The following is a 20443-nucleotide window of genomic DNA, read 5'->3' on the forward strand; positions in this document are numbered from 1 at the left end:
TATAACTACAGAAATGTCACAAGAGGAAAAGATAAAATGCACAATCAGAAATAAATCTAACCAGTACATTCGGTCACAACTAAATTGTGTGGGAATGATTGGTCGTTATGCTTTTGGGTGCCTAGCAAATATTGAGTGCCAAAAGTTAACAGAAGCTACCGTTAAAATTTGGATGAAATATTTCTGACAAAGAGTTTTAAACAAAGGGGACTTTATCAACTTTGTAGTTTGCAATGTTTTGTTTGGAACAAGCCCCATTCACTTTCTACTCATGTTTCTACCACTCTCCCATTTTAATACGTGATTCTTTAACCAGTGAAACTCGCATGCTTTTGTTAGTAAGTTCTCTAAATGGTCAGATAGTTGGTGATGGCAGCCTAGGTTCTTTGCCAATGGAAAAGGGCTTTGGATTTGGGAGGCTGAGCCAGGTGGATCACCTGAGATCAGGGGTTCATGACCAGCCTAGCCAACACGGTGAAACCCCATCTGTACTAAAAATACAAAAATTAGCCAGGCATGGTGGCAGACACCTGTAATCCCAGCTAATTGGGAGGCTTAAGCAGGAGAATCGCTTGAAACTGGTATGCGGAGGTTGCAGTGAGCTGAGTTTGTGCCACTGCATTCTAGCTTGGGCAACAGAACAAGACTCCATCTCAAGGGAAAAATAGAAAAGAAAAGGACTTTGGAGAGGTCATTTTAAGATTGAGCCCTAGGCCAGGTGCAGTGGCTCACGCCTGTAATCCCAGCACTTTGGGAGGCCGAGGAAGGCGGATCACGAGGTCAGGAGATCAAGACCATCCTGGCTAACATGGTGAAACCCCACCTCTACTGAAAAAAAACAAAACAAAATAAAAAAATAGGCCAGGCATGGTGGCAGGCACCTGTAGTCCCAGCTATTCGGGAGGCTGAGGCAGGAGAATGGCGTGAACCTGGGAGGCGGAGCTTGCAGTGAGCCAAGATTGTACGACTGCACTCAAACCTGGGCAACAGAGCGAGACTCCATCTCAAAAAAATAAATAAATAAAAAAAAATAAAAATAAAAAGATTGAGCCCTAAATAGCCGCTTGTGAAGAAGGTGTCTCATGCAGTCTACTGGGCATTGATTCATTGATTTTATTGGAGAGGATTCTCTTGGTTGGGAAACCAGTCATACTGAGCTGTTGTCACTTGAAGAAGAGATCAAGATAGGCATGAGAGCAAGTAGGGACAGCTGCCCTCAAATGTTCACTTAAATATCCATCATGCTCAGGATCTTAATATTGACAAAATTCATCAGAATCAGTCATGAGAGTGTGATAAGACATCTTTCAATTCATGATAGAAGTATTTTGGGGTAGTTTCTCATGGCTACAGGTGATGCCATAATTTATTGGTAATAATTGGTCTTTAAAGCATTTGAAAATATTCAGTGGTTTTATCACATTCATTTTAAATACTTTTATTACCTTATTAAACTATGCTTTTTATTTTAGATATATCTTTTGTGTTAATGTTTTAATGTTTTTTGAAGGCATGAGTCCTACTAGGTTTTCAGTGTGTGTTCAGTATCTTAAGTCTTTAGGGCCCAGAGAGAGACATTGTAGGTCATGGAAAGGATAGTGTCCATTTCTGTTTGTTGTTGTTGTTGTTGTTGTTGTTTCTGCTATGCTCTTTTCTCTTAAATGATGAGGTTGTAGCCTGAAATGGACCTTTTTTTCTGTGAGAAACAGAGCTTATGCCAGAGGAGGATGGATATTTACAAGGGTCTATAACCCTTACAGTTGGATCTGACTCAGGTTACAGACAGGGCACAGTACAATATGGAGACCAGTGTGTCATCAGTTGCAACCTGGTGCTTTGTTTCTGTTTCAAGCACTAACCACATCCTGAGTGTCAGCTGGGGTCCTGGATACTGGCCCAGCGTTGAGTCCATCTTGATGATGATTCCCATTCTGACCCCCTATGGTTATTCTATTTTATAGGTGAGAGAATGTCACCTATTAATGGGCAGAGGCAAGGTTTCTGTCCAGATTTTCTGTTACCTCTGGTCTAGTATTTCTATTTTGCTCAGACTTGTCACGTGACACTCGTGTATCTCTTGAAGCAAGATAGCTGTGAAAATAACACTACCACCACTACCTCCACCACCATCAGCCAAAACAAACCTCTGCTGTAGTATTGGGGTCTGAATACTACAGATCCCAGGAAACCTGGACCAAGAAACCTGATTTAGTTTTTAGTCCATCTGTTTTGATATTTACCACGAGAGTTCATTTCTCTACTAATGTTTTATCCAGTTGGGAAGGTCTTATCCTTTTAGAACTCTTAAGAAATTTCTAGCTTCCAATAAACAGTTACTCAGCAAAGGACATTTGTCTGTTTATCACTTATTTTCCTGTTCATTTAAGCACCTTGCCTCCTTCTCCAGAAATGTCCCAGACTATTCCAATCTGTAGTGACTTCTTCATTATCTATACCAGGGTTGGCAAACTTTTTTGGCAAAGAGCTAGGTAGTAAATATTTTCAAATTTATGGACCATATGGTCTGCTTCAGTTACTCACATCCTGCCATTGTAGTGTGAGAAGAGCAGGAAACAGCCACAGAGAACATGTAAATGAACAGGTGTGGCTGTATTAGGACAAAACTTTATATACAAAATAGGCAGTGGCCTGGATTTAACTCTGGCAGTAGTTTGCTGATCCCTGTTTGATACTAAAATAATTTATTCATCCATGTCTCTGGGTTGTCTCTTATATGACTGTCTTTTTTTCTTTCTTTCTTTCTTTTTTTTTTTTTTTTTTGAGATGGAGTTTCACTCTTGTTACCCAGGCCAGAGTGCAATGGCGCGATCTTGGCTCACCGCAACCTCCATCTCCCAGGTTCAAGCGATTCTTCTGCCTCAGTCTCTCAAGTAGCTGGGATTACAGGCATCTGCTACCATGCCCGACTAATTTTTTGTATTTTTTGTATTTTTTCTTTTTTTTTTTTTAGTAGAGTTGGGGTTTCATTGTGTTGGCCAGGCTGGTCTTGAACTCCTGACCTCAGGTGATCCACCCGCCTCGGCCTCCCAAAGTGCTGGGATTACAGGCATGAGTATGTTTTCTTTTGTACATAAAGACTTTATACAAATGCTCTTCCTAGTATTTGCTACTTATTTTTGCATTAGTTCAAATTCTTTGTCCTGTCATCCCAAAACCTGCTCTGAGTTATGAGTACTGGGATTTGAAGTGTGCTGTGATTTAACCAGTGTTGCTTGAGCAAGAGGCAAGGTATTTTTTTTCTAATTAATCTCTTAGCTTTAGGCTGAGAACTTTTTGGAGACCAGGATGCTTGCATTTGACTTGAAAAGGGAAGATCCTCCCACATAGAAGGGACAAATTTTGTGATATCATCGAATAGGAAATTTGTACTTTTCTGAAACATATGTCTATGGTGATTGTAGGTACCCTTTAGTGAGTGATTGATTATATTACTTTTGTGTCCTGGCGATCTCTTCCTGTCTTAGAGAGATTGGTAAGAAACTAACATGGCACAGGCTTATCTTTGAAATAGATACCACATAGGCAGCAGCTTGGAAAGAACATGAATTTCTATATACACCTTCACAGACAAGTGAAACGCTAAATCTATATTTTTCGATGGATGAAGAAAACCATTTCTGGCTAAGGAGGAGTCAGAAGTCAATCGCCCTTTTCTCTTAAGTGAAGGCACTTCATGAAAAAAGGAGAAACTTGCAGAAAAAAGTAGGAAGTAAGTGAATTCTGCATTTTTCAGTTTCTTCATATTAATATTCTCCCTTCACATGATCTTTGTCATATATGTGGGTTTTAGTCATTATGTATGTGTTCTTGTAAAGGAAAGGTGAAGGTGTTTTGGTTGGCTGTTTCTGCAGCATCTGTTCATTGGGAATCTGCAAGGTGCTTTCGAAAGGACAGAGGAGAACAAAGGCTAGTTCACATCTTCACCATGTTTTCTGTGGGTCAGGACAAGACTTAGAGGAAAGTGAGAAGAATCCTCACTTACTTGTCTTTTTCACCAGGACCGATTGACATCAGAAGAGCCAAATGGTGGAAGAGAGCTTAAAAAGATTAGCCACTTTGATGTTCACATTGTATGCTATAAATACATGTATTTACTACTGGTCAATTAAATATAAAATACACTTTTTTAAAAAAAGATTAACCAAATACATTCACAATGCTTGGTCAGTGACTGATGTCAACCTAGCAATTTTCAAGCCTCTCTGTAGCACTTAATGTTTTCAGAATGCTTTGCAATCAGGCTTATTAGTCTCCCTTCACAGCTACCACGTGAAGCTAATTGATAGGCCTCTCCATTTTAGCATTGAGGACAAGTGACTTGCTGAGGGTCAGGCAAAGAGTGGTTTATGGAGCTCATTAGTCTCTGGGTTATTTCTCTCTTGAGTTAGCAAAAATGCTTTTCTTTTTTTTTTTTTTTTTTAAAGACATCTCTAACCAGCCTTGGGGAACTTACTACTGGTTAACCAGATTGTTTTTCAGGATAATACTATTGCAAAAATTCTAGTTTTTAAGTTTCTTTTAAAATTTTGCCTTTCCTAACACTTTACAGTGTCACTCTTCAGAACTTTTCTGTTAACTTTTCAGAAAGTTTTGGCTGTATGTGTTAAGGGTTACCTTTACCTGGGTAGTGCCCTCAAATTTTTTGCCATTTTCTTCCTATCACCCAGAGACTTTAGAAAAAAATAGACTGTGTTAAGCAAGAAGCCTTAGTTTGTGACAATAGTTGTGGTCAAAGTTTGTATGGAGAGATGAGATGAAACCATTTTTTATTCCAGTTACTTCTGCTCTCTATTATCCCCAGAATCTCTTATAGGCTAAACAGAAGCAGTGACCTCACTATTTGGAATGAGAAAGGTTAACATTTATTGTTGGTTTGGTACAGGAATATTTATTCAGTGGTAGATAATTAGTGGGCTTCCACTGCTTTTCTTAGCACAAGCAAAACATCCCTTAAAAATAGGGAGTAGAATTTCTGTAGGTCATGGAAGGCTGATGGCTTGCATTGGCCGTTCGTTTAATCTTTCACCCCTTGAGTCTTTTTTGAGCATCTCTTATGTACAGATACTGTTTGAGAATACAGTCTTGAATAAGACAGTTAAGGCCTCTGTCTCATGCAGCTTATATTTTAGTAGCTAGATTATTATCTTTAAAACCATAAATATATAATACATTACCCAAAAGAGGTAATCACTATGAAGAAAACAAAAGCAGGGCATAGAATAAGAGAGTGACTAGAGTAGGAGAATATTTAGGAAAGGCCTTTCATCTGAGGAGACTTGAATAAAGGAAGTATGGCATGGAAAATAATATTTCTGGAAGTGGGAACAGCAAGGATAGAAGCCTTAATTAGGAATCAGCTAGACACAAGTTCAGAAACAGGGACAAGGCCAATGTGGCTGGAACAGAGTAGGTAAAATGGAGAATAAAAGGAGATGAAGTTGGAGAAACAGGAAGACCCTGTGTGCCCTGTTGACCAAGCTCAAGCGTGTGGATTTGGATATGAGTTGACGGAAGGCTAAATTGGAGGATTTGGGCAGGGATGTGATATCATCAATTCACGTTTTTGAAGGATCACTCTCCATGTTGGGTAAAGACTAGACTAAAGAAGGTAGAGACAGGGAGAGGGGTCATTGGTACACTCATTAGGGAGCTAGCTTGGTAGTCTAAGAGAGCTGACAGTGGCTTGAACTCAGTGGTAGGGCGGAGATGGTGAGGAGGGGTTAGACTCACAGGGTGTTTTTAAGTAGAGCTAAGAGTGCTTAATGACAGATGGGATGTGGACTGTAAAGGAAAGGGACTGCATGTGGCTTCACAGGTTGGGTACTGACAGCCCCAGAAGGAACAATACACTGAGACTATGCAGTGAATGGCAACCCAGGGATGATACAAGTGTCAACCCTGGGAAGAATTGAGGATGACTCCTTGCATTTTGATCTCAGCAATCATATGATTGGTGGTGCTGTTTAGTGAGATAGGCAAGACTGGGAGGAACAGGTTAGGAGGCGCAGGGGAATCAAGTTCTATTTTGGACATAGTCAATTTGCGGTGTTTTACATCAACAAGGAGATGTCACATAGAGTTGGATGTGTACATCTCAAACTCAGGTGAGCTATCAGAGCTGGAGATAAAAAATTGGGAAGAACGAAATATATATATATATAAACGATGGGACTGAATTCCCATTCTTGTCAATGAATGTTGAGGAAAAAAAGAGAAGAGGTTTGTGGACTGTATCCTGGACACCCCAAGATTTAAAGAGAGAAGCCAAATGTGGACTGCAAAGAGAGACCCAATTAGCATTTTTTTTTCTTTTCTTTTCTTTTCTTTTCTTTTCTTTTCTTTTCTTTTCTTTTCTTTTCTTTTCTTTTCTTTTTAAGATGAAGTCTCACTCTGCCACCCAGGCTGGAGTGCAGTGGTGTGATCTCAGCTCACTGCAACCTCCGCAACCCAGGTTCAAGTGATTCTCCTTCCTCAGCCTCCCAAGTAGCTGGGATTACAGGCCTGTGCCACCACATCCGGCTAATTTGTGTATTTTTTTTAGTGGAGACTAGGTTTTGCCATGTTGTCCAGGCTGGTCTTGAACTCCTGACTTCAGGTGATCTGTCCCCTGGGCCTCCCAAAGTGCTTACTTTGGGATTACAGGTGTGAGCCACTGCTCCCAGTCCCATTTAGATTTTTTAGTCTCCCAGGAGTGCAGATGATTTAGGAACTTACTTCAATGGACTGACTCTGCAAAGATGTTTTATATTTTGTTTTAACTCTGTGTGCCTTAGACTTATCCTTTTGAATATGATTCAGTTAAATGAGTGTATATATAGTTTGAATAAAAAAATCTTGTTTTCCATCGTAATTTTTTTTTGTAAGAAGGTAGGGCACAGATAAACATATATTTAAAATATCTTTATTTTCTTCCTTCCTAGTAAGAACTGGTTTGTGACAATAAGAGCTCATGCTTCCATGATGCTTCCTTTTGTGCTTTGATGATGGTCTCACTGATGGTGGATTTCATTTTTTCCTGCCAGAGATTTTACTACTACTAAGTATGCAGAGGCCACGCTCCCCAGATTCATTTTGGCTACTCTCGTTTTTGTAAACATTTAAGCATAAGATCATTGCTAATGCTCCATGATAGATCTTTCAGCAGGTGGCATGGGTGGACCTACAGCCTAATGGGTAGCTGTGCTTGTTTGTATTATTGTATGTATCCTAGAGAGGTAGCTGTCCTTGTAAGAAACTGACTCTTCTTGCTTCTCTATTAGCATCTTTCTTGTCTTGACCTTCCTATTTTGCATGGGAGCTTCACATACTAGAAGATTCATCGAAGAACTTTAAGATCCTTCTTTTTGCCAAAGCTAGGGCAGCAAACACTACCTCACAGTGGACTATTTCTTAGTCAACCCAGCAAAGATTTATTTTAAGTCACTGTTTAGTTCCTGGGGCTCTAGCTCAGTGCATGTGTTCCACTGGGCCCTGATAGCATGCTGAGGTGTTTAACACGATTATTAATTGGCTCTGGTCTGCAAGTCAGATGCAATGTTAATTAGCATTACTTCTTTGCCGTTGCATCCATACTGGCAATTCAGTTCCATGCCCTTACACTCTCTGTCCTACTTGTGCTTTCCTTTTCTCCCTTTTAAAAAATAAGCCCTACACCTGAAAGTATTCAGATATGTTCTCAACAGCAATGCCATCACCTTTTACTCTTTAATACCAGCCTGATTGAAAAGGAATTTAGAAGTATCAGTCTTTTTCTGTAGGAATTTCAGTGTTTCTCACTGGGAGTTCTATAGTTAATAAAAGTCAAGTATTAAGCACATAGACTCATTGCCTAGAAGCAGTTGCCTATGTTTCCTAGGTATTGTTTGACAGCCTCTTTTTTCTTTTTTTCAACCAGGCCTTCATTGTTATTCTTTGTCTGCTGTCACTCTGGCTGCAGAGACACTAGGTGTTTGCTGTCTTAGCCCTTTCAAAAGATATTAATTCTTTTCTTCCTGGGGTTTGCCCTTTGTAATTTTTGTAAAAAGGCATCCTGCTAACCTTCTGTAATTACTTTTATTTCATTTTATTTTTTCTGGGAACTATATTTCTGTATCTGTAAGTTTCACCTGGAGGAACAGGTATTTCAAAATTACTTTCTTTTCCTTCCAATAACATTTTATTGTTTGCAGAGATATTTTCATTAGTGATACAGTGAGCACTGGATGAAGTTAAAATCATTTAAAATTTAAATGTTTTGCAAACTCTCTTATTTCACATGTCAGAAGAAAACCTTTTGGAGGGTATTTGTGACAAAGAATGCTTCAGGGCTTTGCATTATTAATCACCTCTTTGATCCTGATTTTAAAAATCTGATGAAGGAGCTGGGTCTATTACTTCCCCCAGTATTTTCTATCCTGGTTAATAGCATGACCATTTAGTACCTAACCAGAAAGCTGATAGTCATCCTGGATAACTCCTTCAACCTCGCTGCCTACATTCAAATAGACATTAAAGCTCATAGGGTCTTGCCCTCTAATCCATCAATATTGTCCTTTTAATTTCTTCTGCTATTTTCCAGTGTAGGCAATAAGTAATATTTTTTCCCTTCAAATTCTTTGTTGATCTCCTAGTTGGAATTTCCTCTCAGCTAGTCTGGCCCCTCCCAAATCATTCTCCACACTACTACCAGATCAATCTGTCCACCACCAATCAGTTCCTGTTACATCTGTGGCTCCACATAGAATAAATTTCAGATCCTTCTTACGGCATGGGAGATTTCCCATGCAACTCCTGCATGTCATGTCATGCTCAGCTCTTGCTACTCTGGGCCTCACATCCTGTGCTCACATCCTTCAACTACAGGCAGATAGAACTAATTTTCTTTTCCTGAACATGTCAGCAACCTAAGACTTTAGGTTCTCTGAATTGAAGCTGCTTACCACATCCACTGTGACTCCACAGACATCATTCTCAGCCATTATTTGGCATAATAAATGAGGGGTGTGTGAATTAATATTACTTTCATTTGTTTTTTAGGATAGATACCCACATTTTATGTAATGGTTGCAGCCACAGTTATGTACCTAGAGTGGAGAAGGTCAAATGAGCACAGAGCTGATGTTAATCTGGTGTGTAGTAGTTCATCTGTATCAGTTATTAATATTTACATGCTTCTAATCCAATTCCTTTGAAGGCTGCTGAGCCATTCCAACCAACCTGACCCTCCCTAGGATCATATGGATCTCTCTGCAACCCAGGAGCTAAAGAATGAGCGCATAGACTAGAAGGAGACTTCTGGGACCCAAAGAAAGAAAAATCACTCTGGGGTATAAATTACTGAAAACATTACCAGGCCCACAGTTAGTATCTTTAAAAAAACTTTTTTTACATTGATAGATAAAATTATGTCTTTACTGTGTACAACATGGTGTTTTAAAGTATATACACATTGTGGAATGACTTAATACAGCTAATTAATGTATACATCACTTCACATAGTTATTTTTGGGTGAGAACACTTTACATCCACTTTCTTAGCATTTTTCCAGAATGCAATATATTATTAACTATAGTCACCATACTGTACAGTAGATCACTTGAAATTATTCCTCCTGTCTAACTGAAATGTTGCATCCTTTGATATTTCCTTCTCCTTCCCAATCCTCCCAACTCCTGGTAACCACCTTTCTCTAAGTAGAAATCAACTTTTGTTAGATTTCGTATATGAGTACAATCATGCAATATTTATCTTTCTGTGCCTGACTTATTTCATTTAGCATAATGTCCTCCAGGTTCATCCATGTTGTGACAAGTGACAGGATTTCCTTTGTTTTTTAGGCTGAATAGTATTCTGTCATATATAGATAGCACATTTTCTTTATTCATCCATTCACAGACACTTAGGTTGTTTCCGTATCTTGGCTGTTATGACTAATGCTGCACTTAACATGGGAGTGCAGAGATCTCTTTGACACACTGATTTTGTTTAATTTTAACGTATACCCAGTAGTGGGATTGTTGAATCATATGGTAGTCCTACTTGTGATTTTTTGAAAAACCTTCATACTGTTTTCCATAATAGCTATACTTATTTACATTCCCACCAGCAGTGTGCAAGGGTTCCCCTTTCTCCATATTCTTGCCAAGATATCTTTTGTCTTTTTGATAATAGTTATTTTAAAAGGCATGTGATGATACCTCATTGTGGTTTTAATTTGCATTTTTTTCTTGATTAGAGAATTTTCAGAATTTTTGCATATATCCCTTTGCTATTTTTATGTCTTCTTTTAAAGAAATGTCTATTCAGGTCCTTTGATAATTTTTCAATTGGGTTGTTTCCTTGCTATTGAGATGTTTGAGTTATTTCTATATTTTGGATGTTCACCTAGCATTTTAGGAGCTCAGATTAGCCAATTTTAGTAATCTTTTAATGGACAGCACTTAAGGTAGTCCTAACGTGGTAGGAGCTTAGTGATTGAGAGCTGTTATGTCAAAAACATGCCCTTAAGAAGTCCTCTGCCCGCTGAGGAGTCTGTACATAGGCTACAATCCTTCACCACATGTGATGGAGAGAGTAGTTGCCTCCCAGTCCAGATTTCTCCTTCTTATTTCTTTTATCTTTTACGATTTAATCTCCCTTTTATCTTTTTATCTATTTAATCTTTTGCGATTATCTTATAATGCTCTCATTGACACTGAGATGTTTCATGTGTCAAGGCCCCCACTTCTATTTGCTGGCAATTTTATTCTTTCCTAATGTGACTGCTTCAAATTAAGTGCAGACTCTTTGCCCAGCAAATTGTTAAGGAAGCTTTATGATCTTCTATAACTTCCACAGAGCCCCTTCTGCCGATTGTATTCTCTATGTGGGATTGGTGTCACGATTTTCTAGGTACTGTAGCATACTATATGTCTCTATCTCAAGAACTCTTTTCTTTGGACCACTGCCCTGTGGCTGCCCACAGCGTATCCTCTTTCTGCTAGTGTTGTTACAGTAGGATGATATGGGTATTTTCAATTCTGTTTCTTTCGTTAGAGTAATTTCTTATTTGGGGGTGGAAACGTGGCCGCCTTTATACTTAGACCACTTGAGCGCTGAAGCTTAAGGAGTTTCCTTCTAAATCCTTTCAAGCTCCAAATCCTGTGGGCAACATGTCCTCATATGCAAAATCTGCTATAGAGCTGTCACCAGAAATTTTGCTTTGCAGTTTCCCAACATAGTTCTCTTTCTCTAAATCAGGGTTTCTCAACCTCAGCTATAGTGACATTTTGGGCTAGACAATCCTTTCTTTGTGAGGGGACTGTCCTGTGCATTTTAAGATATTTAGCAACATCCTTGGCCTCTACCCACTAAATGCCAGTAGAAACTGCATAGTTTTGACAAGTAAAAATGTCTGCAGGCATTTTTGCCAAATGTTTTCTCTTGGGGGCCAAATCACCCCCGCCCCTGTTGAGAACTGACACTCTCAATAATAAACATGTGGACATAAATTGACAAGTTATAAAATATGTTGACAAGCAAAGCAAAAACATTCATGATAAGGACAGCAAATGCTGATAGAGCACTTATATGGGCCAGACACTGTTTTAAGAGCTCTTTCCATGTAAGTTTCCAAACCCATAGAGTGACTGTACCATTTTACCATTATTATTTACACTTTATAGATGAGGAAACTAAGGCATGGAAAGGTCATACAGCTTGTCCAAAGTCATGCAGCTCGTGTCAGATCAAGAATTTAAACTCAGGCACTGCGACCCTGGAGTCTATGATTTGAACTCACTGTGTTTCTCTTTTAACAACAATTTGTTGGAATAGGTATCTATATGCCATTGCATGCAATATCACCTCTGATAGTTACTAAGTTAATGTTTATTAAGTGAATAAATGAATGACTGTACATCCAGGGAATTACTTATTATTTTAAATCAGCATTGAATAGATTCTTTAGTTAATTTAAATGAAAAATGCACTTTTCTTTGGACATAACCAACTAAATATTATCATTAGAGTAAGGCAAGAGGATCTTAGCATTTCTAAGCCTATGCACAAGAATCTCTTGGAAAGGGTTTGCTAAGGTGACCTTTAAAGTCTCTTCCAATCAGAGCTTCTATTTATGTGCTAGAACAGTTTTACAATATGTCAGAATGAAGATTGGCCAAACTGAACAAAATATTATTTCCCTGATTAGATTGAGCAAAGCATCTGCCTTGCCCTGTAATAACTGAAAACTGAATTTATTCTCCCCCTTAAACTAGGCATACACACTGATGAGGTATTAAGCATTGTATGATAGTTTAACCAAGTTCAGGAGTTATAAAAAATTAAGCATCTTTAAGTAACAGGAAACCACTTTAGCTGATCAATCTTCAGGTTTCCATAGTTGGCCTTCTATAGTGAATGAGAGGGCTGGGCTCTCAAATTTGTTATAAGTGCATTACATCTGATTTATATCAAAGTGAGAAACTATTTTATGTAACACTACAATATTACTCTATTGAATGTGATTTTTAGTCAATTGGAAATATTTATATAGTGCATATATATTTTTATGTATACACATACATATGTACATATATGTATATGTATATGTTCAATAAGAAACCCAGTATATTTGTTTTCTATTTTTCTGGCATGCAAACAAAACTTTTTCTTAAGAAGCATTTTCATTAAATTAAAAAATTTCCTTGACTTCATTACTAATGAAAACAATTTAAAGGATTTCTCTAGGAGCTTTATTTTTTGGGTGATTTTCCCTATTGCAGAGATCACACATCAAATTCTGAGTGATCATCATTTTGTGATTCATGTATTTTAGATAACATATAATATTGGACATTTCTTAGTGTTTTTTATTATTTCTATGAGGAACAGTAACACTTAATTCATGCAAATTTGAGAAAAGAAACATGACTGTAAAAAAATTAAATGGTCTTTTTTTTGCAAAATTGGTTTTTGTTTCCTTCATTTCCATATATAACTCATTGTGAGCAATAAGGGAAAGATAAGCTATAGTGCCTTAGAGAACCTTGTGCATCTTTAAATAAATAGATGAGAACTATTTGTTATTAGAATGGTCATAGTTTGAAGAGAAAATGTTGCAGATGTTGTTGTTGAAAACTTCATGTTGATTTCATGTTTAAGTACAGAGAATTTTATACCCTGTTGAAGTTTGAAGAACTAACCAGAATCTGACCCCGAAAGTCCTGAGGACTAAAGGTTCTGACTCATACTAAACCCATGCAAATGCCCATATGTGAATTCATTTGCCCATCTTTATGCCTTTCAAAGTCAGTAAGGTAAAAGTCTTCAAGTCAGGCTGACTTCTTCTTCTTCTTAGCTTAAAACATAGGTCACTTTATACTTTCTTTATTACTGAGGTTTCCAACAAACAGTTCTTGGGGACTTTTTCTATTCATCATTCAAGAGGAACATTTATGTGTGTCTGAAGTTTGCTGAGATGCCTGGTGAGTCAGAAGTACAGTTTGGATTTCCCTCTTTTTCTTCCTTTCAGTACTTGATTTTCACTTTTCCCTCCTCCTCACAAATTTTCATTTTCTGAAAAACCCTACACTATTACCTCTATAGAAGTTTCCAGAGTTTTCAAGGAATAAAAACTATTGACTATAGTATAGTTATAGTGAAACTTAAAGAGACTCAGTGATTCATAATTCTTCATATTCTTTTATGATTTCTATGAGTACTTACCACAGAGTAAGTAATCTATAATTTACTTCCCACACAATGGGAGTGTTAAGGTCATTCAGGAATTCTTTTTCACAAACTTGGAAGTTTAGAAAACTACAGAAAACAAAACTAAGCAAAACAGAATTCTTCAGAAAATAGGAAGTGACAGTCTTAACACTGTTTGGAATTGTTCTTCCAATTAGTGACCGGAATCTGAGTTCCACCATTTTGAGCCCCAAAGTTGCCAGAAACAAATTTAATGACTGAATTACTGAAGGCTTCTTATGTTTTATGAATCCGTCCTCAGAAAACACCATGTTTGGCAATTGTAGGCCTGGCGAAACTCTAAGCCTTCATTAGTCTATAAATGCCATTTTGATGTAGTTATTAAGTCCAAGATCATGGCTAGCCCAGAACACATTTTTCTGTATACCTACATTAAAAAAACTATATGCCGATCTGGGAAGAAAGTTAATCCTGGTTCTAAAAGAGTACTTTTTCCTTTAAAATGGTTATATCGTCAGTTTATTCTTCCACAAAGATCTAGACCCTGTTTATTGTCCCTGTTATGAAATTAATAATACTATAAAATACATATTTAATATGTTTTAAAGGAACATTTTACAATACTATTGTTTTATGTAGTATCTACTTTCTGAAAGTTGGAAATGATCGTGAATTCTTGACATAGTAGCTAAATGGTGCTCTTGCCAGCTGGCTTCCAAGCGGTCATAGATCCTACCTTAGATTTCATGGGTATGATGATAAACTTTGTTACAATGGAGAGGCATTGGGATTTAGCCTTGCTATACATTAAGAAAGAATGAAAGTAGAATTCCTATATGTTTTACTCAGTTGTTAAATCCAAAAAAGGATAAGATCTGAGAGGTGCATGTTATGGAAATAATCAAATTCAGATACTAGATCTCCTTACTTGTAAAAATAACTATAAAATTTGCATTACTCATTAATGATCATCTGAGAAATAGAACTATGCAGATTGGGGTGGGAGGTGAGTATTAAGCTGTGAACCATATTATAAATTTTTGGAGATAATTCTTTTGATGATGGAAACAAATAAGATGCTACACATGGAATAATTATCAAAAGAGCAATGTTCAAATTAATGTTGCTATGATGAAATTAACATTATGACCCAAGTGCAAATATATAATTGCCTCTGTTATATGTGAGAAATAGAGTATGTGTGACTTATTTGATAGGTAACTGGTGCCAATTTAATAGGTTCAGAAAAGAGTTTTGTGAGTACCAACTACTGGTCATTATTTCTTCTCTTTCTTACTTCACTTAAGACCATTGTGCATTTTCTTTCTTCAACCTCCAAAAGTTGGACAAGAGTGAAAATTGGACCAATACTATTCAGATATAAAGCACTAACTTCAAAAAAAATGAATTGATGAGAACTAAAATTTTATGTCCTTATTTTCAGTCTTCTAAAGTCAACCTCAACATTTAGGCACAATAATTTAAATTATTAAAATTAAAATCCACAAAATGGTGCCAAAATTATTAAAATTATTTTCTTATTCCATGGGACATAATATTCTTAGTTATAGGTCTTAGTGAAAGTTGGCAGGAGAGGAAATCATGTTCCAATAAGTTCATTTTGTTTCTGATCATTTAATAGGATTATATAGTTTGGTGATGGAAAAAGCTAAAATTAAGGACCTTTTTCTTTTCATTTCAATTATGTGATGGCTCTAGTTCTAATAAATCCAAAAAAATTTTAGTTAACTTATTAATAGAAAGTTTGATAATTATGTAGATTTTCTATGTAAAATATTTATTTTAATGCAGTGATGACCTCTTACATACTCTTCAATATGCAGAAATTTTGTTAAAAATTTGGTGCAGTTTCAATTTTCTGAGTATTATTGAATATGTATACCCAAATTGCACTTCTTAACAAAAGGGCATAGTGCTGCCAATTGTATTTCAAATAACTTTTGTTAAGTTCTGAAGTTATGTAGTTTATTTCTATATAATATCCAGGTAAGACATAGTCTTATTTTATGCTGGTAAAACCCATAAAATAAAGTTGTTTAAGTACCTTCAAGTTTTTTCTGTAATTTTGACTTTATCATCTACTTTTTGATAGAATTGATAATGTAGTTATATGTTTACCAGAAACTTAAATCAGGATTAGGTCTAATATATAGGACTTTAGATTGTTTTTATTTTGATTTTTTCCCTAGCTACAGGTGCATGTTACAGCTTGCCATTGTGGTCATTGTGGTTCATCTCATTAAGCTTCATGTTCTATCTGCTTTCTTGAGACTTGGGAAACAGTATTTTTCTGAGTGATTGTACCATATTGTTCCAAATATAAGGCCAGCCAGAATAGAAGGCAACCTCCAACTAGAAACAGCTCAAATATGGAGAAAGGCTGGGGGCCCAGAGCCCGGCGGGTCTTGCAGTGGTGGCAAGGGTGCCGAGGAATAGGACGATGCCTGCCCACTCTCCCGGTGAGTGAAGATGAGTCAGCTGGATGCATTTGCTTGTGCATAACCAGATGACTTCTGTTGCTAGAGAAAAAGTTATACTGGGGGGTAGAAAACAAGTTCATACACATGAAAGAAAGTTGTATGTCTAAGTCTGGGGAGGGAGGATGGGAGTAGAATTTTTCACCTCCTAAACAATTTTCTTGTTTTTTCCCCCCACATATGGGGGTGAAAGTGGAGCAACCCCATGCAGGAGAGAAGAACAAAGGTACCCTGGACATTTCATGATAAAAGGAGTTTAGGTCAGTGGTCCTGAAAATCATATGCCTCTAGACAAGCTCAGAAAAGTACTCCTTTGCCCTTTAAAATTGTCTACTGACAGAGGTGATGCATGCACTGTGTGTTCATATGTAGCTTGAAAACAAGCCACTCAATCTGGAAATCACATTTCCAGTTTTAGTAAGATTTTTCTCTTTTTAAATTCCCTGTTTGGCTCAGTAGCATATATTTTTAAATAGTTCAGTGAAATTGTATTAGTCAACTGAGAGTATATGTAAATTGAACCCTCATAATTCTCCCAATATTGGTCTGATTCCACTAAGTGCATAGAAAACTAACCTTTTATTTTATAGTACTAAATGAGATACAATAGAATGAGGTGCTTCATTCTGTTATTGCAATCTAGAACATTATTTAACATCTGTTGGAACTAAACTTCACCAGGCATTTGGTTACCTTTATGGCTTCACAAAAACAAAATAAAATATAAGCCTTGATCTTTCTGGTTGATTTGTAGTCCATGGCTCCCAAAGCTAGTTTGAAGTATAACTTTCATCCCTAAATGATGAATTCCGCCCCCCCATACTCTAGGCAAGATACTATTGTAGCCCCCGCCCTTTTTTTAAGGAAACTACTTTCATTTAAAAAAATGTGTGATTTTGAATAGATATGGCCACAACAGGACTTTGTTTACATTTAAACAATAGAAAATGGCTCAGATGATTTGGTTTAAGGATGTTGTTTACATTGATTTTTAGAAGTTCTATTAAACCCAAATGCCCTGAACGATAGAGGCCCATGCATGGTATTATTGATATGCTTATCTTTTTACCAGGTCTGGAAAGAGAACCTTTGAAGCAGAAAGGCTGGGCCGAAAAGGATTTGAAAGTCAAAATAGGAAGGAGGTAGCTCAGAGTGGGAAGGTTTATTGGCTTCTAAATTAGAGGAAATATGACTTTTAAGTCAGAGGAAATATGGCACTGCAGTGGTGGGTCCTAAACAAGAGGTTTGAAGTGAAATCTGTGTAACCTGAGAAATCTTTGGGAATCGTTCATAAGAGTGGTACCAGGAGGAAAAGAGAAGAGTATAGGACCAGCATTACTCAGGAAAGAGGAGCTTCCTTTTATAACTCCTGAGTTTTGGAACCATTTGATTCCAAATAATCCAAAGTACAGAGGAAGAAGATGTCCAAAATGTAAGGGTGGGTGAAGGGTGTGTCCCTTAACCATCTTTAAACTTCAGATAATTTCCCTTCCATTAGATGTATTAGGCATTATTGTGTGTGATTTGATCTGGGTTGCAAATATAGGAAAATAAATTTTATAATTTCTTTTCCCACAGGGGATTGGGGCTGTTCTAATTGACAATCCTGTTTCATCACCTGCTGTACATTTTAGTTTTAGTAGCAATGGAGGACAGAAGCAGAGGAAACCACCTAAGTGCCATATCCTACTGCTTCCTCTCCTTGTTGACTAGTGAGGCTGGGGGCAGGATCTGACTGGATTGTAGAACTCTTTGAGCAGGGAACAGAATGTGGCCTCAGTAGGCTAGTGAGCTGGCAGGGGGAGTCTTTGAGGACATAGGAGAAATGACAGCAAGAAAAAAAGGGAGAAAGTCTTCCAAATTGCAAAAATAATAATCTGCAATAATAATAACATTAAGTTAATAATAATAAGCTTTCCCTATAAAGCATGGTTTACATGTAATCCATATCTATAATTGCTGGGTGCAGATTTCTCCTCTTATTTCTAAAATGTACATCGTAAAAATTCTCTTGGCTGAGCATAATTGCTCACGCCTGTAATCCTAGCACTTTGGGAGGCTGAGGCAGGAGGATCACTTGAGGTCAGGAGTTCAAGACCAACCTGGGCAACATAGTGAGACCCTGTCTCTGTGAAAAAGATAAAATGTCACTAGGCATAATGGCACATGCCTGTAGTCCCAGATACTCAGGAGGCTGAGGTAGGAGGATTGCTTAAGTCCAGGAGTTGAAGGCTGCAGTGAACAATGATCATTCCACTGCACTCCAGCCTGGGTGATGGAGAGATTCTGCAAATTAATATTCCAAACTACCACTGTCTCTCTCTTTATGAATTCTCATGATACACCTTCAGTGACTCCTCTTCAGGGTATTAGATTGATAGAATCATCTTGAGTGGAGCAATTACTAATCAATTAGTCATGAAAAATTCTGTAAATAGGTTGATAGGCAGAAATTAAAATCTCAGATTCCCTAATAGTATAATGATCTATCTATGTAAAAATAGATTTGGAAAATTCCCATGTGACTGCTTTTTCTAGAAGAGTAGATAACTGATACTCTCTCTTTTTTTTTTTGTGCTGATCCATTAGTCTTCCCCCAAGCACCCTTTAGAAAAAGTACAGATCCTTAGGGGAAATTTCCAGTTCTTGTACAGAAGAATGTGGCCTGCACATGTCAAATTAATCATGTACAGGTTCTAGTTTCTCACCAATTAAGTTGAAGAACCACTAAACTAAAAATATGTAATTTATATCTATTATGTTTTTCATCTTTAAAAAAGACCAGAAAAGGACAATTTTCAGTTTTTAAAGAAAATGTTGAATTTGGATAAATCTTTTTTGAAAATGCTTTATTATAGGTCTTTCCCTCAAAAAAAGGTTTTGTGAGAGACACAGTTTCTCCAACACAAGAATGTGATGTGTCTGCATATTCTGAGACATATGGAATATGGTATTTGGCTTGCTGAGTGAGCATGTTTAACTCAGCTATGGAGTAACTCATGAATTTCCTACTCTTGAGTATCTTTGAGTTTCAAAAATCATTCTTGAAATATGTTTAAGGGCCATTCCTTGGGGGTGGGGCATTTCAGAGATGGCATCTGGCAATGTATTGAGGTGGCTCTTCATTATGTTTTCTTGCTGGTCAATCAGCAAGTGTGTTCCAATGAACAGACTGATAGCATTGTAGAATAGGTTAGGAAAAAGTAACAAAATGGCTAATTCTCATTTAGTAGTGAAATTGAATACTGAATGACATCTTTGTAGTTATAAACGACTTTTGTTTTAATAACAAAGTTGTTGATTTTCTACTAAGGGTTCTTTTAGGTTGTCATCAGGGGCTGATGGGAGTAACAGTTCACCCAACTCTGCACCTAGCTTCAGTGGACATGCCACACCTTCCCAGCAGCCTGAACCTGTGGTACATTCTCTTAAGGTAACCAATCGTGTGCAACCATTTATCCAGAGCTTCAGTTGTGTTGTGGCTTGTTCGCTGTAGTCTAGTAGTCCTCACAGTCTTGCTTGAACCATAGATATTTTATTTTTTGACTCCTTATGGTGTAACTTTTTAAATCTTAATTTTTGAAGTATGATTTTAATTGTTCTAAACTGACAATGAGTTTGAGTACTTATGGTTGAATCTCTAGTTTTATCATTTTGTTTTGAGTAATGTGATTCATATCTATCGGCATCGAAGTTGAAGTCTGTGCATGTATATCCATATTTGTAAAAAACTGTGATAGGTATTTTATGTGCAATGTTTGTAGCATGGATGTCTTCAAATATAGGGAGTTAATAGTTGGTCAGAATATGGAAGGATACCACATTATTCTTTCTTGACGCAATTGAAGTACATTATACAACTTAAATAAAGTAATGAAATAAATAAAAACTTAGTCTTTCCTCTTCTAAGTAGAAATTAGATTCTCAAACTCCAGTTAATGCCCCGTTATAGAATAATAGAAAATAGATATATGGTCTTATACAGAAAGCTACTTTACTTTTGTGTCTTTCTTCACATTTTGCAGTGATTTCACAAAAATTTGCCTAAAATTTGTCATCTATTTTCTTTACCAATAATGAGCTTTCCAATAAGTAAAATTAATGGAAAATCAGGACCATAAGTACAACAATAGTCAATATAATATAAACAATATAATAATATAAACAATAAACAATAAACAATATAAATATTTACCTATCTCAGAAGAAACTAACGCAGGCAATAAAAATCATCTTAAAATTGAGACGGTTTCTT

The 20443-nt window shown here is 36.9% G+C and overlaps 1 protein-coding gene across 6 annotated transcripts in view; it reads left to right on the top strand.

Annotated features, from left to right (window-relative positions):
* Window positions 1-20443, top strand: part of CCDC85A (coiled-coil domain containing 85A) — a 197078-nt gene that overhangs the window by 167190 nt on the left and 9445 nt on the right. For 2 of the 6 annotated variants that reach the window (XM_025354206.1, XM_025354205.1), the window contains exons 4-5: window positions 16036-16170; window positions 19502-19621. The exons of 2 other annotated variants lie outside the window; for them this stretch is intronic. In XM_025354206.1, coding sequence (XP_025209991.1) covers window positions 16036-16170; window positions 19502-19621 — 255 coding nt within the window. The remainder of the gene's footprint in view (window positions 1-16035; window positions 16171-19501; window positions 19622-20443) is intronic. 2 more of the 6 variants (XM_025354207.1, XM_025354208.1) reach the window with 1 other exon arrangement.

The sequence above is a fragment of the Theropithecus gelada genome, chromosome 13 (genome assembly GCF_003255815.1).
Source record: "Theropithecus gelada isolate Dixy chromosome 13, Tgel_1.0, whole genome shotgun sequence".
Taxonomy (NCBI): Eukaryota; Metazoa; Chordata; class Mammalia; order Primates; family Cercopithecidae; genus Theropithecus; species Theropithecus gelada.